Genomic DNA, 25,128 nt, shown 5'->3' with positions numbered 1-25,128 from the left:
TCCCCCAAGGGTTAATAATTACAGAGTGCCATAGTCTGTATTCTAAATCCTTTCTAAATCATTCAATGGGCCGTTATTTCTTCAAAAAAAAACATGTTCCCAACACCTGCTCTGTGATCGTCTTAAATTGCAAAGTACTTAAAACTATCGAAATAAAAGTTGCTTCCAATTAACCAAGAGCAACTGAAAATAACAGGCACCAAAATTGTGTTGGGCTAAATACAAATATGTATTGAATTAAAAGAAGAGATGAATATGATTAAACAAAAATAACACCCTAAGTTTGAGTTAAATATTATATATGACTTGATTTTAACAAATTAAAAGGTAATTTTATAAGCGAAATATGTTAATAAAATAATGGCAGGTGCCAGGAAGATTGCAACATATTCATGCTAGAAATGCGCATGAAAATTAAAGTAACTAACACAATATAATAAACATAAAAATTATAATAAAATGTAAACTATGCAATAACGTAGCTGAATCTTAAGTATTGTGCCGGAAATTAGGCATTTCGTCACCTTTTTTAATTTTTTCTATAATTTTAAAATTTTTTGGGGTTTCTTATTTTTTAAATTTATCTGGTTGTTAATGGGGGTGATTTACTTTTGTTAGGCCGGTGTACGCCACGGATTTAAACTTTGTGCCAGTGGACCGAAGCACCTTCCCAGGGGGCCAATCTGATATTTTGCTGTCTAATGTGGACATGGTCAGCCCGGTTGAAATTTCTCTCGCCTGCAGTCACGTCCCGAGATTGTAATTTTAATTCCCTGCATGACCAAAACTGCATAGAGCAGCTTCTGGGCTGCAAGCGGCTACTTCTCAGAGAGCTGCTGAGAGTAGTAAGTCTTGTCACGAACGCGTATCCCATGGACGGTTGTTCCCAACTTCGTTGCGCCTTTTGTTTCCCCCACCCTTCCCCCTTAGTTCTGAGAAATCCTGGAGCAGTGACCTGACATGAACTTAGCCAAGAGACCTAAAGAGACCTCCACGAAACCTAGCGGCAGAAAAATGCAACTTCACCCATAGTGGCCATCGAGCTGAGACTATGCTCGTAACACCTGGCGGCGAGTCAGTTCACCGCCTCCGTTAGTTCCCCTTTACACCGCCAGAGCGCAGCGCCGCTACGCATTATGGCCCTATGCTTCTTCCTCCCGACCTGTAGAAGTCGATTGTTTGTTGCTTCCGGTCCTGCCGGTAGAGACCGCAGCAGTCGCCCTTTGGCGCGAACTACTGAAGTCGTGCGTACAACCACTCGGGCACCTTCGGAAATTTTCGGCCTAGAACCGAACCTTCCCCCTCCTTTGACCCGGGGCTCACCGCCCGATTTAATTAGGAGCTTTATCCGCCATCGTGGCACTCAGTCCTCTGATCGCGGCTACTGACCACGTCTTCTCGACGTCCTCTGCGCTAGGAGGTTTTTCGCGGGAATTGAGAATTCGGGTGCAGAAGAGATGTAGTCAGTTGCTCTATGGGATGTGATCCCATTTGTTCAGTAGTCGGTCAGTAGTAGTAATTAGTTCAAGTCATGTCTCTAATTTTTAAGTTTTAGTATTTTTTTTTTCTAAATTTTCGATTTCGTTCGCGCATCCGCGTCTTCTCGGTCCGCGGCATCCTGATGTCGGCGCGAGACACCTAGTGAGCTCCGAACTCTACACCCTGTTTGGTGAATAATCCGGCCTTTTCCCCCACATTCCCGTTTGTTGGCCTTGTGCGCCGACGGTGTATGACTGTCTGGAAGCAGGTCTAATTCGTTTTGAATTTGGCTTGGTTTTCAGACAGGGTCGAAGTGCTGGAGAGACAAATTGCTCCCAGCTCGTGGTCCTGCACCTCCATTGCGGGTCACGTTAGAAGAGATGTTTCCGCGACCCGAAGTTATCTGTTGAAGACCCGGGTGGTAATGTAAAATCAACATCCCCCCCCCCACCTTCTAGCTACGAACTACATTAATCGAATGAGTAGCCTACCAGCGAACAGTGCTTTCCTCCAGAATATGTAGAATGAATAAAACTAATCATCGATGTAATAATTGGATGAATCAAATTTTGGTGTGATACTTATAAATTTTTGTTTATGTAATTGTTTGTTGTTAAAGTTGAGTATGTGTTGTTATACTAATATCGGGCCGGCCCTTTCTCGAAAAACTTAAGTATATAAGTAATATCATTAATTGGGAAACTAATAAATGCCAAATCAAATTGAAAACAGAATTCATTGTTTACATTTTTAAATAAAACAGGGAACCTATAGACCAAGCTACTTGTGTAGTGTTAATTTATTTATGATTTACCTTCTTCCCTTAAACGATCCACCAGCTCCCAAGTTGCTTGTGTCAGGGAGTTCCAAATTGTCTTGTTCTCCACCTCGTGCCACCTCTGGTCAATAACTTTATTTTTCTTATTAAACTTACCCAGCAAGTTTCCAAGGCTCTTTTTAATTAAATTAAAATAATTTAATTTTTAAGGCACGAGGGGTGTTACAATTGGTAGCAGAGCGTGGTTTGGTCTATAGGCATACCTAAATAAAGTAGGCATACCTAAAATAAAATATAAAAAAAATTTAAAAAAATTAATTTTTTCTGAAACAAATTTTGTATTTTTAACATTGTAAACTGATCGCTGGTACACCCGGTAGTTATATTGCTTTTCTATTTTAAGTTATGATTGAGTTTTAAAGTCCCGTGCGGACTTAGTCTGCGCGCAGTGCAAGAAGTCGCGGCGTCCAGTCCGCTAGCAGGCTGGCAGCGAGACTTGTCTTATCTCTCGCCTCAGCTGGCATTCCCCCCCCCCCCCCAGCTCCCCTCCCAAGCCAGCGACACGCCCGTAATCTGAGGGTGACGACACGGCCCTGTTCCTCCAGCACACCCCTCTACCTTGTCCGTCGTGGCAGACGACCTTGCGAGCGGCAGGTCAGTCCCCCTGTTGACGTATACAGGTTGGCAAGGCAAATGGACAGGGGAAGTTCGCGCAGTTGTCTGAGTAGTACGGCGACTCTATACGCAAATAAGTTTGGTCACATACTCCCCCCCCCCCACCATGAAAGTGTGACTTACTCCCCGCGCATTGGAGCTAGTTGGTATTTTATATTAATATACGAAGCCTTATGAGGTATTTAAAATTAAGATAGTTGCTAAGGGGGGAGTATTTATGGTGTACGTTTGAATCGTACACGTGTGTTAAATTTTTGTTTTAATTAGCAGTAATTTACGTCCGAGCAGTATGTTTAAGCCGGAGTTATTGCTGTCAGATGAGCTGACCTATGAGTTACAGCTACGCAATTTGCCCTCCAGTGGCAATGTCCAAGTCGTCAGGAAGAGGCTCAGGGCCGCCCTTCAGGATGGCGTGTCCACTAGTGTATCGAATTTGGATTTAGATGTAACTGAAGAATTCAACCTTGCTTGCGCCAAGTTTTATGATATATCGGCCTTCGTAAGATATCTAGATGTGGAGGAAAATTTACCCAATGTCGAACGACATATAGTCAGGCTAATACATGTTACCCGACGTTTGCAAAACCTGAAACAGCTTTCGGCAGACCTTCTCCATGGAATTTATATAAAAGAGATAGAACGATGTTTGCAACAGACGGCAGGTTTCCACATAAAATTGGCGGCGAGAGCAGCCTTTTTGGAAGACACACGACGCAGTCAGCATTATGTGGCTGAGGCACAGGCTTTAGGCATCGATTGTCCCGCCTTCCTGGAAGGGGACTCTACTAACTTGTCCCTGGGGGTAGAGCAACCCAACACACGACCATCAGGAGTACGGGCGACGGTAAACAGACAGGAGAGGGAAACAAGCCGATCGCCAGACGCAGCCCCTGACTCACAGCCACTAACGTCGCTTCCAAACAAACCGATACCCGTATCTACCACTCATTCTGAGCCGCCCCCCCCCCCCCCCCGCATCTCCACCGTAGTCATCATCTGGTCGCCCACCCACCGCTATCTTGGGGTCGCCCTCGATCGATCGTTCACTTTTCTTCCGCACCTGGAATCCGTCCGCTCCAAGTCCCGCGCCGTCTTGGCCCAGCTGGCCACCGTACTGAGACCGTCCTCCGCCGTTCCACTCCCAGTTCGCCTCACCGCATATCGCTCATATGTCATCTCACATTTCATCTACGCATGCCCGGTCTGGGTTCACTCATCTCGTTACAACCTTCGCCCTGTCACGCGCTCATTTTCCTTGGTGCCCGCCTTCTCCTCGGCCTCCCTCGTGCCACGCTCCGCCAGACTCTATTACAGGACGGGACTACCGCACCTCCACCACCTGCTCTGTCAGACGACCGACACTTTCCTCCGACGTTGCCGACGTAGCGACAATCCGTACATTCGACAGCTGGCAGAACCGCCGCCCGACGCACCGCACCCACGACGTCCGCTTTTCAGTTACGATGACTTACTTGACGAAGAACAGCCGGACGACGACAACGCGGCCGGTGGGCCAGACAGATGACCCTGGGGCCTCCACGTCGACTGGTAGCACTGTGGGAACCCCCTCATCCTCGGCGCCGCCATGGTGATCTTCTCTCCGCTGTTCCGCGCCGGCCCATCAACGGCGCAGCACCATCCGAGCCCTGCGGACCCCCAGCAGCCATGAAGAACTCGCCCATCAATAAGTAGCTGAGCATCAAGGATGACCTCGTCGGGTAAGCTCTGCTTTGTTCAATAAAGACTTTTGTAAACTTGCAGGCCTTGTGCCCATGTACCAATCTTTTATTGTACCTTGTACCCTTTTTTATTAAATGATGGATTTTTTGGTGGGTGACTCCCTTCCGTGGGAGTCCCCTTTGAAAAAAACAAAAAAAAAAACATTTAAAACGAAATAAATTTACTTGAAAAGAAACAAATCCAATGATTAAATAAATGATTTAAACAAAACAAATCATTGGAAAGGTATCAAATGTGTGGAAATTATATCTACTTGAACAATTTTAAATATATTTTCTAAAATAACCATAAACGATATCAATGAAAACAAAATAAATCAAATTATAATTAAATGAAATGAGAGGAAATGTTATCTACTTTAACATTTCAATGTGAATTAACGGAAATTATTTTATATGATACCAATGGAACTGAAATATAACAAAATGAATCAGAAAATTAAAACATCAAACCAAATCACTCGAAACAATTATTTGAATTAATAGATTTATACTTAAATAAACTTAAATAAGTAAAATGAAAGTAGAAAAATTTTAAAAAGCATTAAAAGAACTTATTTATAACGAAATAAGTTTACTAGAATAGAAACAAATCCAATCATTAAATTAGGAATCAAACAAAACAAATCATTTGAAAGGACTCAAATGTGGGGAAATGATATCTACTTAAACATTTCAATGTGAATTAACGGAAATTATCTTATATGATTCCAATGTAACTGAAATATATCCAAATATATTGAAATGATTCGGAAAATTAATACTTCAAAGCAAATCACTCGAAACAATTTGAATAAATTAATTAATACTTAATTAAGTAAAATGAAAGAAGAAAAAGTTCAAAAAGCATCAAAAGAACTTATTTATAACGAAATAGGTTCACTTGAATAAAATCAAATTCCAAAGACAAAATGCATGATTTAATCGAAATAAACCATTGCAAAGGATTCAAATGTTTGAAAATGTTATCTAATTGTACAATTTACTGTGAATTAACCAAAATAATCTTAAACAATTCCAATGAATACGAAATAAATCCAATTATAACGAAATAATTCGGAAATTTTTTATAACAAACCATATCAGTCGAATAAATATAAATAAATTGATTTCAACCCAAATGTTCAATTCATTTAAGTAAATTGTAGCAAAAAAAGATCAAGAAGCATCAAAAGAAGCCAATTTATAAAGTAATATGTTCACTTAAATAGAAACAAATCCGATGATTAAATTAATGATTTAAACAAAATAAATCATTGGAAAGGAATCAAATTTGTGGAAATGACATATAGATGTAAAATTTTAAGTGAATTACTAAAATAATCATAAACGATACCAATTAAAACGAAATAATTACAATTATAATGAAATTAGTCGGAAAAGATTAATCGTCAAACAAAATCACTCGATAATATATATATATATCATGATTTTTTTTCTAAAATAAACTTAAATAAGTTATATAAAGTAAAAAAAGTTAAAAAAAAACATCAAAACTACCTATTTATAACAAAATAAGTTTACTTGAAGAGAAACAATTTCCAATTATTAAATGCATGATTTAATCGAAATAAATCATTGGAAAGGACTCAAATGTGTGGAAATATATAATACACTTGCACAATTTAATGTTAATTTACCAAAATATTCAGAAACGATTACAATGAATACGAAATAAATCCAATTATACCGAAATAAGTCGAAAATTCAATACATCAAACAAAATCACTCGGTACGATATGAATGAAAAAAGTAAAATGAAAGTAGAAAAAGTTCAAAAAGCATCAAAAGAACTTATTTATAACGAAATAAGTTCACTTGAATAGAATCAAATTCCAAAGACAAAATGCATGAATTTAAACAAAACAAATCATTGGAAAGGACTCTAATGTGTGAAAATGTTATCTACTTGAACCTATCAAAGTGAATATACCAAAATAGTCTTAAATGATTGCAATGGAAATAAAATAAATACAATTATAACGATTTAATTCGGAAAATTATTACATCAAACAAACTAACTAACCTAACCTAACCTAACCTAACCTAACCTAACCTTACCTAACCTAACATAACCTAACCTAACCTAACTTAACCTAACAGAGCCTAACCTAACCTAACCTAACCTAACCCAACCTAACCTAACCTAACCTAACCTAACCCAACCTAACCTAACCTTACCTTGACGTCGTCTGGCCGACGACCACCCCAGAGCCCGACCTGCACCCGCCAGTATACGCTCCCGCTAACGGAACACACCCCTGGCCATGGCCCACCCCAGTCAGGCGACCCGAACAGCAATTAAAGACAAAGCCGCGGAAACCTGAGTAGACAAGAGAAGAACCGTACCCATTCCTCCTAAAACATTAAATTAGGATTTTAGCGACAATAAAATCTCTTCCAGACACACCCGTTTGGAGTCTAGCGTAATGAGGTCACGCCTGGCGCGAGAGAGGCCGAGCCTCCCTCGGACGCCATGCCAGTTCGGCAGTTCAGTGCAGCTCACGGGCCGGGGCGGACCTACGTCCCACGGAGAGGCAACATCCTTTGTCTACATCGAAAGTAACGTCCGGTAAATATAGTCACTAATTAACCAAACCCCTTTTATTGCTTAACCTCTCTGTGAGTACCCGGCCCCTTTTTTCGGTCCAGGACCTAATCCGGCCGCATCAACTTAAGGACACCCCGCACCACACTTGGTCAACGGGGCTGCTCTTCAGCATACGGCACGGGCCGTCTCCCGCAACGTACAGAACTTTATTTAAGGTCACGCGCACGGCGCTGACCACAAACCCGCAAGGGAACTTGGACAAACTTAATTGCGGTGCGTGTTTCACCACAGTGAGCACAACCCCCGCGCCGAGACATTTGCATATGGGATTGGCCGTCTCCAATCGCGCACCCCCTTAATTCAGTGTACTTTGTATCCCGTATTGTGTATTTCTAACTTGCGTTACCCGAGTAACGAGTGCCACGGAACTTGTGCGCACCCCCTTAATTCAGTATATTTTTGTATCCCGTATTGTGTATTTCTAACTTAAGTTACCCGAGTAACGAGTGCCACGGAACTTGTGCGCACCCCCTTAATTCAGTGTATTTTTGTATCCCGTATTGTGTATTTCTAACTTACGTTACCCGAGTAACGAGTGCCACGTAACCTGCACGCACCCCTTAATTCAGTGTATTTTGTGTCCCGCCTTTGTGTTACGAAATTACGTTACCTGCGTACCCAGTGAGACGTCTGAGACATAACAGCATCCGAGGCCACGTAACGCGGAACACAGACAATACGGCGCCACGAAATAACAAGTAAAAACCCCCCCGGGGACCTCTGTAGAGTGTTGTATTGTGTACGACCCTCTGAATAAAAGGTACGACACCACCAACTCAACTCCACGTCTCTTATTTAAAATCATCTCACGCAACACCGCCGCCGGCCCTATTGGGCCACGCAGGGGCACATACATCCACGACCCCAAATTCACGACTAGAAACGAGCTAGTCTGGCGCCCACCCGGACAACACAGATCAAGAACCGCCTTTTCCCACTAGGAGCCACACCGGGACTCGAGCCCGAGACCCCGGACGACGGCATTTGGCGCCCGCTGCGTGGGGCAGAAAATAACGTGAAAACATTTTTTTTCTCACTTCTGGACATTTTCGAAATAAATTCACCAACAGGCGACAGCGGAGACACGAAACGGCCATTTTGGACACAGGAAGGGTCGAAGGCCAGACAGACCGGCGCGACGAGGCGAGCGGACAAAGGACACTCCAACCACCCCACCCCCGCACGTCATCACGGCGAGGCAAGCAACGGAGCGACGTCACCACCCCCACTCCGCACGGACCGTTTTCGCCTCCTCTTTGTGCGGCTGTCCGGGCACCTACCCCCACCTCGTCACCCCGCTTCACGCTCTCCGCTTCGGGCAACCATCCTGATACCCCCACTCCGCGCGGACCGTTTTCGCCTCCTCTTTGTGCGGCTGTCCGGGCACCTGCCCGCCGCCGATCTCTAACCCGCGCGCTACAACACGCGCCCAGACTACAAACAGCCCGTCACAGACGGCGAACTTGAACGTACAACATACAACTCAACATGCAGGCACCACCTACAGACCTCGTGTGCACGCGTTGCCTATTACCAAGGGAAATAGACCTATTGACGGGATCACTGCCGTGGTACAGGACATGCCAATGCGCGAACACCCGGGACAACGTCACTGAGCAGACCTGGGGCAAGCCCTGGAGCGAGACGTTACTCGGCGAGCCGCACACCCAATTACCGTGGTCATGGGCACCGCTTAAGACGGAGGCACAAGCTAACGTCACACTGGGAGGCATACTACCGACTATGGGCCTCACGAGTGCGCGGGCCAATCCGGCACCCAAATACATCCCACCACCAAGCACAATCACCGGACCAAACACGGGGATGCATACACGCAACCCGTGCTACACAGGGAAGTTAGCACTACCCGAGTTCAGCGGAATAGGGCACGAAGTACCCAGAGACTTCCTAACACACTGCGAGGTCAGACTGGCACGGTCCGGAATACCGACCGATGAGTGGTCGGGGCGAGCGAGCGAACAGCTGAAGGGGACCGCCCGCCAATGGTGGAACACCTGGGGACTCTTCGGCATGCCCTGGGAGGAGTTCGCCATGTCGTTCAACCGCCGATTTGACACGGAACACGCACTGGTCCAATGCACGACACAGTTCTATGGCGAACGCCAACGCGACGGCGAACCCGTCGAGCAGTTTCTGGCCAAGAAAATGCAACTGTTCAATCGAGTAGCACCCGGCGCCGCGCCAGCCACCGCGCTCGCAACCATTACCACCCTCCTACACAATGAACTGCAACCGTTCATGCGGTGTTACCGCGCAGAGGAAGTGGAGGACTACGTCCGACAAGCCATAGACACGGAACGGAACATCCGGGGACTGCGACACTACGACCCCCCGAACACCGACCGGGACCTGGCCAGACGCCCAATGGGTCAGAGAATAGCCAGCGTCCAGAACCGGGAAGCAGGGGGCTACCCACCCGACCGCCCGCGACGAGCCATCGAGGACGCACCACCACCTGGTAGGCCCGATGGGTCATCGACACAGCAGGAACCCCCACTACCGTGATGCCAGTTGGGCTGCCCCGCAGGTACCCGCCACTGGCATGTCGACTGCCCACGCCGGCAAACACCACACGTCACCAACACGTCGGGAAACGCCCACCCGGGGGCACGGCGGTAAAACCCGCGCCTCCGAGCAAACCGAGCCAACCCACACCCGCCGCGGAAATAGCCACACCGCAACTAAACCAGCTAGTCCGTCCCCGCGACGGCCTACTCCGCATCCTCGTGGAAGTCAACGGACAACCCACGGCGGCCCTGGTAGACACGGGCGCGAGCCACGTGTTTGTGGCCCCCCACCTGGTACCCCCCGGCGCGCTGCAGCCCCACCAAGCCGAGTTACGGTTAGCAACCAGCACGCAACCGGGAAGGACAGTGGGGCAAGCCGAACTCGAGGTACGCATTCGGGACGACGTCACCACGGTAACCGCCCTAGTGGTAGAGGACTTACACGAAGGGATAGTACTAGGCCAACCATGGTTAGCGAGACAAGATGCGGTGATCGAAATGAAACCCAGACGAGTTTACATTGGCACCCGCGAGCGGCTCACGGTGTACGCCATAGGCACTACCCCCGAGAGTCAGGGGGAGAAGGTAACCTTAGACCAGTACCGCCACAACGTCCCCCACGAGTACCGAGCAGCAGTGGAACGCGTGTTGGCAGAAAGGCAGGACGTCTTCGCGGTAGCCGACCCACTGAAGCGCACCACCATCACCGAACACCACATCCCGACCACCCACGACAACCCAGTACACGAGGCCCCGAGAGGCTACGGGTTCCGGGAGCAGAGGGCCATCCGGGAGCAAGTGGCGGACATGCTTCGCGACGGGGTAGTCGAACCGTCCAACAGTCATTACAATGCTTGCGTCGTATTAGCCCCAAAGAAAGACGGTTCGCTACGCTTCTGCGTCGATTTTCGGCCGCTAAACGCGATCACGATTAGCTCACCCCCACCTCAAATCAGCGTCGACGCCGCCGTAGCCGGACTCGGCCGCGCGAAAGTCTTCAGTACGCTCGACCTGAAGGCTGGGTACTGGCAAGTGCCCATACGGGCGGAAGACAGGGGGAAAACCGCGTTCACGATACCAGACGTGCGGAAGTTTCAATTTCGCGCCATGCCTTTTGGGCTAAAGTGCGCACCGGCCACGTTCCAGGGAATAATGACCCGAGTGTTGGAGGGGTACCTGGGCCGGTTTGCGATCGCGTACCTCGACGACGTGATCGTCTTCTCCGAGACGTGGGAGGACCACGCCAGACACCTGGCGCTGGTCCTAGAACGCTTGGCCACACACCATCTCACGGCCGCACACCACAAGTGTCATATCGGGACCCAGGAGGTCGAATTCCTGGGCCACCTAGTAAGCGTGGCTGGCAACCGACCCCAACCCGTTCACTTGCGCAAGATCGCTGAAGCGGCACCACCGCGGACGAGGAAGCAACTCCAACGGTTTATCGGCCTGGTGAACTGGCTCAGGGGGTACATCCCCGACTTCTCCCGTACCATCGCACCACTGACCGACCTCCTGTCACCACGGGCACGGTACCATTGGGGCGAACCCGCGCAACGCGCCTTCGAAGAAATAAAAGCCGCTTTCACTCGCTGTCACACCCTCACACGAGTAGACCCCGGACGCCGCCTCTACCTCCAGACCGACGCCAGCGCACTCGGTGTGGGCGCGGTGCTTTTTCACACGGACCCGAACGGGGTCCGCGAGGTCATCGACTACGCTAGCGCGAAGCTCGGACCGGCCGAACGCCGGTATCACAGCAACGAGCAAGAGTGCCTAGCCGTAGTCTGGGCCATTAAAAAGTACCGGCCCCACCTGGAGGGGAAGTGCTTCACACTGAGGACGGACAACAGCTGCCTCACCTGGCTGCGTACGATGCAGGGGCGGAAAGGCAAACTCATACGATGGGCGCTATTCCTCCAGTCGTTCGACTTCGACGTCGAGCACGTTCCCGGCACGGAGAACCAGCTCCCCGACTTACTGTCGCGGGAACCCGACGACCGAACAGAGCTGACGGACGAGGACGACTGGGAGGAGATTCTACCCCCGGACACACCACACGGACTTGCATCGCACGACTCGGCATGCGCGCGAATCACGGCCGACGCGGACGGGGACGAAGACCCACCCAACACCGTGGCCGACGTCCAGGACCGGGTACGTCGAGCACAGGAAACGTCAATAGACGCGGCAAGACGCCGCCAGCAAGCGACCGCCGGACACGAGGCGTGGCGCGTGCAAGACGGCCTGATTCAGACTCACACACCCGGACACCAGGAAGACTGGAGGACCTACGTCCCGACGGAAGCCCGAGAAGCGGTCCTTCGGTTCTTCCACGACCACGACCTCGCTGGACACCCGGGGACCGATCAGACACGACGAGAAGTCACCCGGCACTACCACTGGCCCCGCGTCACGTACGTGCGCGAATGCGAGGTCTGTCAGGCGAGGAAAGCGAGGCGGCGTGACGGCGAGGAGCAACAGCGACCCAGGGAACCCACCACCGCCTTCCAAACGATAGCCTTAGACGTAATGGGCCCCTACCCCCGCACGCCGCGCGGCAAACGCTTCCTCCTCGTCGTGACGGACCTCTTCACGCGGTGGACGGAGGCGTATCCATGCGGGAACGTGCCACACCTACCATCATCAGCCTGCTGACCAGGGAATTCCTGTCCCGTTGGGGATACCCCCAGTCGGTGTTGACGGACAACGCCAGTCAGTTCCTGAGGCGACATTGGAAGGGCTGGTGTGACGAACACCAGATCGAGCACCACACGACGCCCGCCTACCACCCGAGAGCGAACCCGACAGAGCGCCGGAACCAGGAACTGAAGGCACAGCTCCGGATCCGGCTGGGGGCAGACCACACGCAGTGGGACCTGCACGTGGCTGACGCCCTCTTCTGTGTACGACGCCGCACCAACGCCGCAACCGGCCGCACACCGGCCGAAATGATACAGGGCCACAACCTGCCCTTACCGGGAGAATGGGCCACACACGGCACTCCACACCCCGACGAGACGACGGAGGAACGCGACCAACGACGGGTGACTCTGCACGACGAGGCAAGACGTAGGCAGGAGAGGTACGCCAACCGGATCACCCCAATCACAGATCATCCTCCACCCGCCGTGCAGGTCGGCGATCAGGTGTTCGCGCGACTACACCCACTTTCAGCCGCACCCCGCAACTATTGCGCGGGCCTGGCCCCGCGCTGGGGCGGGCCATACACGGTACGGCGACGACTAGGCAGGACGACGTACTTAGTCCGCACGGAGGGACGGCGCCTGAAAAAGGTGCACAGGGACGACATCCGGCTCACCGCCCTACCTGGGGAGAGGAACCCAGACGGAGACGCAGGACCCCCCACCCCGGACGAAAACGGACGCCGTACACCGGAGAGCGACGCAGTCCAGGAAGAGGACGACTCGCCAGAAGCGACCCCCGCTAGGAGCCGACCCGAACTGCGCCCATACCGCACCTTGGTGTTCACGAACACCACGTCCAACAGGCCCCGCGACGAATCCGCGGACACGCCTGGGACATCACCCGCAGAGGCCGCGTCAGACGACGAGGCGAGGCCACAACCACGGCGGTGGCGGCGCCCGCCCACGTACCTCGACGATTACGCACTTAGCACGGCCACGGGGGACACAGGGGGCGACCCCGCCCACGACGTGCCAGACGAGCCGGAAGAGGTCCACGAGGACGCACCGGAGACGGCAGTGGTACCCTGGGAGGGGAGCGGGGTGTACGAGAGCCCCCCAACGCAACACTACCCACGGGGCGATGACGAAGAGGCCGTGGAGATCGCCGAGCTGTCGCACAGCATAGGTCAATCCGATGCGTGCAACGACGACGGGCCAACGCCGATCGTCACGCAACCCGGAGAGACCGACCCGGAGATCGCCGCCTCAGCATCAGCTGCCATACCTGAACGGGAACGGACTCCGTACCAGTCCACGAACTGTCAACCGCCGCCGAAGGAGGACCTCCGCGGACCGGGACATCGACTGGGGACAAGCGAACCCGCCAGCGAGCCCGCAGGACGACCCCGACGGGCCCACAGACCTCCAGTTCGCCTGGCCGACTACGACCTGGGAACGAGGCGCAGAGCCTGTCAGCCGCAAGGCCACCTCGACGAGTCGACCCCCGGATGTTCGGCGTGGGACGACCCGGGACAGGTGCTCGGGCCCTACCAACTGCGGCCGCCGAGAGCGCCACCCGGGTGGAGCTGTTGCCGGAGCTAGGAGGCGCCACGACGCCGCCCCCGGCACGCCTGTCACGACGGCAACCGGGGCGGCGCGCACGTTGGCCCAGTCGGCCACGTTTACCAGGTCCAGTGCGCTGACCCTATCAGCCGCTGACCCCGCACAGGCGCCGCGACGCCGCCCCCGGCACGCCTGCCACGACGGCAACCGGGGCGGCGCGCACGTTGGCCCAGTCGGCCACGATCACCAGGTCCAGTGCGCTGACCCTATCAGCCGCTGACCCCGCACAGGCGCCGCGACGCCGCCCCCGGCACGCCTGCCACGACGGCAACCGGGGCGGCGCGCACGCTGGCCCTGTCGGCCACGATCACCAGGTCCAGTGCGCTGACCCTATCAGCCGCTGACCCCACCCAGACGCCACGACGCCGCCCCCGGCACGCCTGCCACGACGGCAACCGGGGCGGCGCGCACGTTGGCCCTGTCGGCCACGATCACCAGGTCCAGTGCGCTGACCCTATCAGCCACTGACCCCGCACAGGCGCCGCGACGCCGCCCCCGGCACGCCTGCCACGACGGCAACCGGGGCGGCGCGCACGCTGGCCCTGTCGGCCACGATCACCAGGTCCAGTGCGCTGACCCTATCAGCCGCTGACCCCACCCAGACGCCACGACGACGCCCCCGGCACGCATGCCACGACGGCAACCGGGGCGGCGCGCACGTTGGCCCAGTCGGCCATGTTCACCAGGTCCAGTGCGCTGACCCTATCAGCCGCTGACCCCGCACAGGCGCCACGATGCCGCCCCCGGCACGCCTGCCACGACGGCAACCGGGGCGGCGCGCACGCTGGCCCTGTCGGCCACAATCACCAGGTCCAGTGCGCTGACCCTATCAGCCGCTGACCCCGCCCAGGCGCCACGACGCCGCCCCCGGCACGCCTGCCACGACGGCAACCGGAGCGGCGCGCACGTTGGCCCAGTCGGCCACGATCACCAGGTCCAGTGCGCTGACCCTATCAGCCGCTGACCCCGCACAGGCGCCGCGACGCCGCCCCCGGCACGCCTGCCCCGACGGCAACCGGGGCGGCGCGCACGTTGGCCCAGTCGGCCACGATCACCAGGTCCAGTGCGCTGACCCTATCAGCCGCTGACCCACCCAGACGCCACGACGCCGCCCCCGGCACGCCTGCCACGACGGCAACCGGGGCGGCGCGCACGTTGGCCCAGTCGGCCACGTTCACCAGGTCCAGTGCGCTGACCCTATCAGCTGCTGACCCCGCACAGGCGCCGCGACGCCGCCCCCGGCACGCCTGCCACGACGGCAACCGGGGCGGCGCGCACGCTGGCCCAGTCGGCTACGATCACCAGGTCCAGTACGCGGAGCCAACCAGCTGCTGAGCCGCGAACCACGCCGGGATGGAGCGGCCGGAGCTAGGGGTGGCCCCATGTTAGCGGGACCATAAGCGGCGCAAGGTCGGGCTTCACAGGGGGGGGGCGTTTGATGTCGTCTGGCCGACGACCACCCCAGAGCCCGACCTGCACCCGCCAGTATACGCTCCCGCTAACGGAACACACCCCTGGCCATGGCCCACCCGAGTCAGGCGACCCGAACAGCAATTAAAGACAAAGCCGCGGAAACCTGAGTAGACAAGAGAAGAACCGTACCCATTCCTCCTAAAACATTAAATTAGGATTTTAGCGACAATAAAATCTCTTCCAGACACACCCGTTTGAAGTCTAGCGTAATGAGGACACGCCTGGCGCGAGAGAGGCCGAGCCTCCCTCGGACGCCATGCCAGTTCGGCAGTTCAGCGCAGCTCACGGGCCGGGGCGGACCTACGTCCCACGGAGAGGCAACATCCTTTGTCTACATCGAAAGTAACGTCCGGTAAATATAGTCACTAATTAACCAAACCCCTTTTATTGCTTAACCTCTCCGTGAGTACCCGGCCCCTTTTTTCGGTCCAGGACCTAATCCGGCCGCATCAACTTAAGGACACCCCGCACCACACTTGGTCAACGGGGCTGCTCTTCAGCATACGGCACGGGCCGTCTCCCGCAACATACAGAACTTTATTTAAGGTCACGCGCACGGCGCTGACCACAAACCCGCAAGGGAACTTGGACAAACTTAATTGCGGTGCGTGTTTCACCACAGTGAGCACAACCCCCGCGCCGAGACATTTGCATACGGGATTGGCCGTCTCCAATCGCGCACCCCCTTAATTCAGTGTACTTTGTATCCCGTATTGTGTATTTCTAACTTGCGTTACCCGAGTAACGAGTGCCACGGAACTTGTGCGCACCCCCTTAATTCAGTATATTTTTGTATCCCGTATTGTGTATTTCTAACTTACGTTACCCGAGTAACGAGTGCCACGGAACTTGTGCGCACCCCCTTAATTCAGTGTATTTTTGTATCCCGTATTGTGTATTTCTAACTTACGTTACCCGAGTAACGAGTGCCACGTAACCTGCACGCACCCCTTAATTCAGTGTATTTTGTGTCCCGCCTTTGTGTTACGAAATTACGTTACCTGCGTACCCAGTGAGACGTCTGAGACATAACAGCATCCGAGGCCACGTAACGCGGAACACAGACAATACGGCGCCACGAAATAACAAGTAAAAACCCCCCCGGGGACCTCTGTAGAGTGTTGTATTGTGTACGACCCTCTGAATAAAAGGTACGACACCGCCACCTCAACTCCACGTCTCTTATTTAAAATCATCTCACGCAACACCGCCGCCGGCCCTAGTGGGCCACGCAGGGGCACATACATCCACGACCCCAAATTCACGACTAGAAACGAGCTAGTCTGGCGCCCACCCGGACAACACAGATCAAGAACCGCCTTTTCCCACTAGGAGCCACACCGGGACTCGGGCCCGAGACCCCGGACGACGGCAACCTAACCAAACCCAATCTAACCTAACCTAACCTAACCTAATCTAACCTAAACCTAACCTAACCTAAACTAACCTATCCTAACCTAACCTATCCTAACCTTACCTAACCTAACCAAACACTTACCTAACCTAACCCAACCTAACCTAACCTAACCCAACCTAACCCAACCTAACCTAACCTAACCAAACCTAACCTAACCTAACCTAACCTAACCTAACCTGACCTAACCTAACCTGACCTCACCTAACCTAACCTAACCTAACATAACTTAACCTAACCTAACCTGACCTAACCTAACCTGACCTCACCTAATCTAACCTAATCTAAGCTAATCTAACCTAAACTAACCAAACCCAACCCAACCCAACCCAACCCAACCCAACCTAACCTAACCTAATCTTATATAACCAAATCTCTCTAAACAATATAAATAAGTTGATTTCTTTTCAAATGTTTTTATTTAAGTAAAAAAGTAGAAAATTATCAAGAAGCATCAAAAGAACCCATTTATAATGATATAAGTTTACTTGAATAGAAACAAATCCAATGATTAAATTGATTATTTAATCAAAATAAATCATTGGAAAGGACTCAAATGTGTGGAAATGATATATACTTGAACAATTTTAAGTGTATAACTAAAATAATCATAAACTATACCAATGAAAACGAAATAAATCCAATTATAATTAAATGAGTCGGAAAAACTAATACACCAAACAAAATCACTCGATACTATATGAATGAATGATTTTTTTTATGCACTAAAATAAATAAAATAAAGTGGTAAAAGTTCATAAAGTATCTATTTATAACAAAATAATTTTACTTGAATAGAAACAATTTTCAATTATTAAAAGCATGATTGAATCGAAATAAACCATTGGAAAGGACTCAAATGTGTGAAAATGTTCTCCACTTGCACCATTTAATGTGAATTAACCTGCCGTCGTCCGGGGTCTCGGGCTCGAGTCCCGGTGTGGCTCCTAGTGGGAAAAGGCGGTTCTTGCTACGTATTGTCCGGGTGGGCGCCAGACTAGCTCGGTTCTAGTCGTGAGTTTGGGGGTCGTGGATGTATGTGCCCCTGCGTGGCCCACTAGGGCCGGCGGCGGTGTTGCGGGAGATGATTTTAAATAAGAGGCGTGGAGTTGAGGTGGTGGTGTCGTACCTTTTATTCATAGGAACGAGTCGTATACAATACAACACTCTACAGAGGTCCCCGGGGGGGGTTTACTCGTTATTCCGTGGCGCCGTATGGTTTGTGTTCCGCGTTACGTGGCCTCGGACGCTGTTACGTCTCATACGTCTCACTGGTTACACAGGTAACGTAATTTCGTAACACAAAGGCGGGACACAAAATACACTGAATTAAGGGGGTGCGCACAAGTTACGTTGCACTCGTTACTCGGGTAACGTAAGTTAGCAATACAAAGTACGGGACACAAAAATACACTGAATTAAGGGGGCGCGCACAAATTACGTGGCACTCGTTACTCAGGTAACGTAAGTTAGCAATACAAAGTACGGGACACAAAAATACACTGAATTAAGGGGGCGCGCACAAGTTACGTGGCACTCGTTACTCGGGTAACGTAAGTTAGCAATACAAAATACGGGATACAAAAATACACTGAATTAAGGGGGTGGACGATTGGAGACGGCCAATCCCGTATGCAAATGTCTCGGCGCAGGTGTTGTGCCCACTGTGGTAAAACACGCACCGCAATTAAGTTTGTCCAAGTTCCCTTGCGGGTTTGTGGTCAGCGCCGTGCGCGTGACCTTAAATAAAGTTCTGTAAGTTGCGGGAGGCGGCCCGTGCCGTATACTGAAGAGCAGCCCCGCTGACCAAGTGTGGTGCGGGGTGTCTTTAAATTGATGCGGCCGGATTAGGTCCTGGACCGAAAAAAGGGACCGGGTACTCACGGAGAGGTTAAGTAATAAAAGGGGTTCTGTTAATTAGTGACTATATTTACCGGACGTTACTTTCGATGTAGACAAAGGATGTTGTCTCTCCGTGGGACGTAGGTCCGCCCCGGTCCGTGAGCTGCGCTGAACTGCCGAACTGGCATGGCGTCCGAGGGAGGCTCGGCCTCTCTCGCGCCAGGCGTGACCTCATTACGCTAGACTCCAAACGGGTGTGTCTGGAAGAGATTTTATTGTCGCTAAAATCCTAATTTAATGTTTCAGGAGGAATGGGTACGGTTCTTCTCTTGTCTACTCAGGTTTTCGCGGGTTTGTCTTTGATTGCTGTTCGGGTCGCCTGACTCGGGTGGGCCATGGCCAGGGGTGTGTTCCGTTAGCGGGAGCGTATACTGGCGGGTGCAGGTCGGGCTCTGGGTTGGTCGTCGGCCAGACGACGTCAAACCAAAATAATCATTAACAATTCCAATGAACACGTAATAAATCCAATTATAACGTCATTAGTCGGAAAATTTAATACATCAAACAAAATCAATCGGTACAATATGAATGAAATGATGTTTACTTAAATGTACTTAAATAAGTGATATAAATTGGAAAAAGGTCAAAAAGCATCATAAGAACTTAATTATAAAGAAATAAGTTTATTTGTTTAGAAACAAACTCCAATGAATTATTGCATTAACAGAAACTAAATAAAATCATTGGAAAGGACTGAACTGTGTGGAAATTTTATCTACTTGAACATTTCAATGTAAATTAACAGAAATTAACTTAAATTAATCCAATGGAACGAAAATAAATCCAAATAAAACGAAATGATTCGGAAAATTAATACTTCAAACCAAATCACTCGAAACAATTAGAATAAATGATTTATACTTAAACTTAAATAAGTAAAATAAAAGTAGAGAAGTTCAAAAAGCATCAAAAGAACTTATTTGTAACGAAATAAGTTCACTTCAATAGAATCAAATTCCAAAGACAAAATGCATGAATAAAACAAAATAAATCATTTGAAAGTAGTCAAATGTTTTTAAATGTTATCAACTTGAACCTTTCAATGTAAATTAACCAAAATAATCTTTTTTATGATAGCAATGGAAATAAAATAAATCAAATTATAACTATTTGAATCGGAAAATTATTATATCAAACAATCACTCGAAACAGTATAAATAAATTGATTTTTACCCAAACGTAGAAAAATATCGAAAAGTACAAAAAGAACCCATTTATAACGAAATAAGTTTACTTGAATAGAAACAAATCCAAAGATTATATAAATGATTTAAACAATACAAATCATTGGAAAGGTATCAAATGTGTGGAAATTATATCTACTTGAACAATTATAAGTGTGTTACTAAAATAATCATAAACGATACCAATGAAAACAAAATAATCCAATTATAATGAAATGAATCGGAAAAGCTAATAAATCAACAAAATCACTCCAAACTAAATGCATGTAATGATTTTTTTCTTAATTGAACTTTAATAGTTATATAAAACACAAAAAGTTTAAAAAAACTTTAAAAGTATCTATTTATAACGAAATAATTTATCTTGAATAGAAACAATTTCCAATTATTAAATGCATGATTTAATCGAAACAAATCATTGGAATGGACTCAAATGTGTAAAAATAATATCCACTTGTACCATTTAATCTGAATTAACCAAAATAATCATAACCAATTCCAATGAACACGAAATATGTCCAATTAAAACGTCATTAGTCGGAAAATTTAATAGGGTAAGTCCGGGGTAGATGGCCATACGGTAGAGATGGCCAATCGTCATAGTTCGGCAACCGGGCGCTAGAATGCATCCCAATTCACTGTGTGTTGAGTTGGTGATGAGTTACGTGGAAGGTGTTGTTTACGCATCGGAAAAGCGCTATAATTGTGAGTATTTTTGCCTTTTTCTTTTTACTTTCTGTCTAAAATAATTCTCCTAGTCACCATTTTGGCCTGAAAATTAAAGATAATAAGTAAAAAAAAGGGATAAACTTGTTTGTAGGTCTTTTTATACCTTCCCGGACATATGTAATCATTGAAGGTTCCAAGCATCATTCGCCATTATTTTTATGCTCCTTCGCCCTCTCACCCGTACAATCGGGATAGATGGCCATGTTTTATTCGGGATAGTTGGCCACCCATTAACCTCTTGCGTTTTCTATTATGAAAATAAATTTTTAATCTGTCTAATGGAATAACGAAAAACTTACATTTTTAAAATTTATGAAATCTTTATTTTACTGAAATGGTTTTCTTACCAAAGTATACTTGGCCACCCATATATTTTAATACAATTGTTTTATTATATTAATTTATTAATTTTGTGTAAAAATACTTTTGTTGATGTTAAAAACTGTTTAACAAAAAATTTAAAATGTAAGGAAAAACAATACAAATTTTAACAATTATAATAATGAAAATATGTTATTTCTTAAAAGAATTTTCTTGCTTATAATATAGGCTATTTGAAAATCCGTGCACGCACATCATCACTTAAAATATTTTCACCAAAGAAACATTTTTTAAAACACAAAATGCTGTAAATAGTTTACAGATAGAGTAGGGTGTAACAAATCTACCTACATACTTAAAAGCAACGAAATTCGTTACTCTTGCCACCGAGATACCTAGTCGAGATGTAGTCTATGTGATTGCTCACTCGTCATCTTTGAACGTGGTGCTATCTATGATGTAGTGTAGAATATAAAGGCAAACTGCGCCGTGGTACTGTCTTGCAGCCCAATCTGTCGTGGAAATACTGAACTACTTTAAAAGAACGATTTAGCTCTGCTAAAAAAGTATGTAACAGAAAAATATTTCACGCGAAATAACTTGGGTAGTTATATTCCACCAAGTCGGTAGTGGCCGAGTATACTCTGGTAAACAAGGAAGGGTCGTGTAATTATTGCAATTTCTTTTTGTTCTTTCTTTCTAGATGCCAAATAAATACACTCGTAAGGTGGGGAGTACTCGTGGTAGATGGAAAGCAGAGGATTTAAAACACGCTTTCGAAGCCGTCGAAAGTGGTACATCTGTCCGCAAAGCATCTGCAATGTTTAATATACCCAGAAAAACTCTTGAAAGAAGAATAAAACAAGGAAATATAACAAAAGGGTCAATGGGACCGAGTTCTTGTTTCGGCAAAGACAATGAAGAAAGACTTGTGCGTCACATAAAAAAAATGCAAATGAGTGGCTTCCCTCTGACTAGAGACGATGTTCGTAGTTTAGCATACAATTTTGCTACTCAGTTAGGAATCCATCATAGATTCAATAATGAAAACGAGAAGGCCGGATATGACTGGTTGCAACTATTTCTTTCGAGACATCCAGATATATCTGTGCGCAAGTCTGAGGGTGTTTCACTTGCTAGAGTTCAAGGTATGGACCGTAATGAAGTGGCAGAATATTTTTCTCTTTTGAAAATTATCTTGGAGGAAAACCAACTTATTAATAAGCCATCAGCGATATTCAATATGGACGAAACAGGCTTGCAGCTGAATAACCGCCCTGGTGAAGTTCTAGCTGAGAGAGGTTCCAAAGTAGTTCACACTATTACTTCAGGAGAAAAAGGAGAGACAATAACAGTCATAGCATGCTGTAATGCAGAGGGCGTGTTCCTCCCTCCAGTTTCGGTAATGAAGGGGAAAAACAAAAAACCAGAATGGGAGGATAACATGCCACCAGGCAGCATTGTAATGATGTCTGAAAAATCTGCCTATGTTAACACAGTTATTTTTTTTAATTGGCTTAAAAACCATTTTTTTCCTCGCAAACCTGCAGGGAAAGTACTGTTGATTATGGATGGCCATTCTTCTCACTGCAATTCTGTGGAAGTTCTTGAATTCGCAGACGAGAATGATATCATATTACTGTGTCTCCCTAGCCATACAACACATTATTTACAGCCACTAGACCGTGCTGTATTTAAATCTCTGAAACATCACTTCTACACTGCTTGTTCTAAGTGGCTAACAAACCATCCGAACCGAAAGATAACTAGGATACAGTTTGGTGAGCTTCTGAGTGAAACTTGGGGAAAAGCAGCAACACCTGAAAATGCGATAGCAGGTTTCAGAGCCACTGGAATCTACCCTTTCAACGTAGATGCTATTCCAGACTATGCTTTTGTTGTAAACTCCAGGTCTAGAGACAATGAAAATCGTGAACATGCAACACATAGTTTGCTTGAAACTAATTTAGAAGAACCTGGCTGTTCCAGAAATTCTTCTGGTGTTCCCAACGAAGATACCGAGGAAAATTCGCCTTCCGGTGTAAGTAACATGGAGATAGAACAGATTGACACTTACCCAGCCATTGAAGATCCCGGTACATCATGTCAGACTGCAGACAAATGCTTATTTAGCACAACTGTAGATCGCATCATGACTACAAACGTTACTTCACCGTCTACTTGTGGTGCCGATGCTATCTCGCCTACCAAAGTCCTGACTGAGATTTTGCCCATTCCAAAAACATCAAAACAGACGCCGAAACGTAAAAAACAGAAAGCTACTCTTCTAACATCTCCTGAAAATATTGCACAATTGAAAACGAAAAGAAAGAAGATGGACAAAATATTTCTAGGGAAGCAAAAGAAGGCTATGCCTATGCAGGCATATAACACAAAATCAAAGCAGAGGAAAGTACTTCGACCCAGAAGAAATACTTCGTCAAGTAGCAGTTCAGAATCGGAAGTAACATTGCAGGATGAATCTAGTGACGATCTTGATCAAGAAGACGAGGAGTGCATCGGTTGTGGTGAAGACTACAACCTTACAGTACTGACATGTGACTGGATAAAATGTGTTCGCTGTCGTCGTTGGTTACACGAAAACTGTACTAACTTTACTGATGTGTGCAACAACTGTGGAAAAGCTATAACAAAGCAGTGAAAGACTAGTTTCGTTTTATTTTGTGTAATGAACCTGTAGGTGTTTTTTAAGTTTAATTTTCGTCCATGTTTTATGTTACCAATCAGCACACTTCATTTCATAACTTAGCAAAAGGGTTCCACTTGATTTATGTCTTTAAACATGTGTATGTATTGTTCTTTACAGATTATTTCGGCAGACTCTTTGGTTGGCCATCTGTCCCTGAAGCATATGGCCATCTCTACCGGTACTATGGGTGAGATGGCCCAGGTTGTCTAAAAATATTTTAATGAACTTTCTTCTAAACTATACAATTGGGACTATCATAAAAATATTACTTCATAAATTTAGTATACAATGAATGCTTTACCAATTAAATCAGGAATTTTACCTAATATATTTATTTAATTTGGGCATTTAAAAAAACTATGGCCATCTACCCCGGACTTACCCTACATCAAACAAAATCACTCGATACAATATGAATGAAATGATGATTACTTAAATGCACTTAAATAAGTAATATAAATTAAAAAAAGGTCAAAAATCATCATAAGAACCTAATTATAAAGAAATAAGTTTACTTGATTAGAAACAAACTCCAATGAATTAATACATTAACAGAAACTAAAAAAAATCATTGGAAAGGACTATGAATTAACGGAAATTATCTTAAATGAAATTTATAACGAAATAAGTTTACTTGAATAGAATCAAATCCAAAGATCAAATGCATGAATTGAAACGAAATTAATCATTGGCAAGGTGACAAATGTGTTAAAATGTTATATACTTAAACCTTTAAATGTATTAATGAAAAATCTAAAATGATACCAATGGAAATGAGTTAAATTAAATTGTAAGGAATTGATTCGGAAAATTATTACATCACAACAAATTACTCGAAGATATATAAATAAATGAGTTCTACCCAAATGTACTTTTTTTAAGTCAAATAACGTAAAAATATCGAAAAGCATCAAAAGAACCTATTTATAACGAAATAAGTAAACTTTAGTAGAAATAAATCCAATGATTAAATAAATCATTTAATCAAAATAAATCATTAGAAAGTACTCAAATGTGTGTGATGATATCTACTTGAACAATTTTAAGTGTATTTTCACAAATAATCATATCAATATCAATGAAAACAAAATAATTCCAATTATAACGAAATTAGTCGGAAAACTCAATACATAATAACAAAATCAATCGGTACAATATGAATGAAATTATGTTTACTTAAATGCACTTAAATAAGTAATATGAAGTAGAAAAAGTTTAAAAGTATCAAAACACCCATTTATAACGAAATAAGTTTACTTTAATAGAAACAAATCCAATGATTAAATTAATGATTTAATCAAAATAAATCATTGG

General features: G+C 47.2%; 1 protein-coding gene across 1 annotated transcript; it reads left to right on the top strand.

Annotated features, from left to right (window-relative positions):
• The first annotated feature begins 20,640 nt into the window (after positions 1–20,640).
• LOC134531225 (uncharacterized) lies at positions 20,641–24,184 on the top strand. Its single transcript, XM_063366897.1, has 2 exons — positions 20,641–20,759; positions 21,808–24,184. Exon 2 carries the CDS (start codon positions 21,808–21,810, stop codon positions 23,764–23,766), a length of 1,959 nt encoding a protein of 652 aa, XP_063222967.1. The 5' UTR covers positions 20,641–20,759; the 3' UTR covers positions 23,767–24,184.
• Positions 24,185–25,128: the final 944 nt, after the last annotated feature.

The sequence above is a fragment of the Bacillus rossius genome, chromosome 3 (genome assembly GCF_032445375.1).
Source record: "Bacillus rossius redtenbacheri isolate Brsri chromosome 3, Brsri_v3, whole genome shotgun sequence".
Lineage (NCBI taxonomy): Eukaryota > Metazoa > Arthropoda > Insecta > Phasmatodea > Bacillidae > Bacillus > Bacillus rossius.
This window is presented reverse-complemented; position numbering and strand designations above follow the sequence as displayed.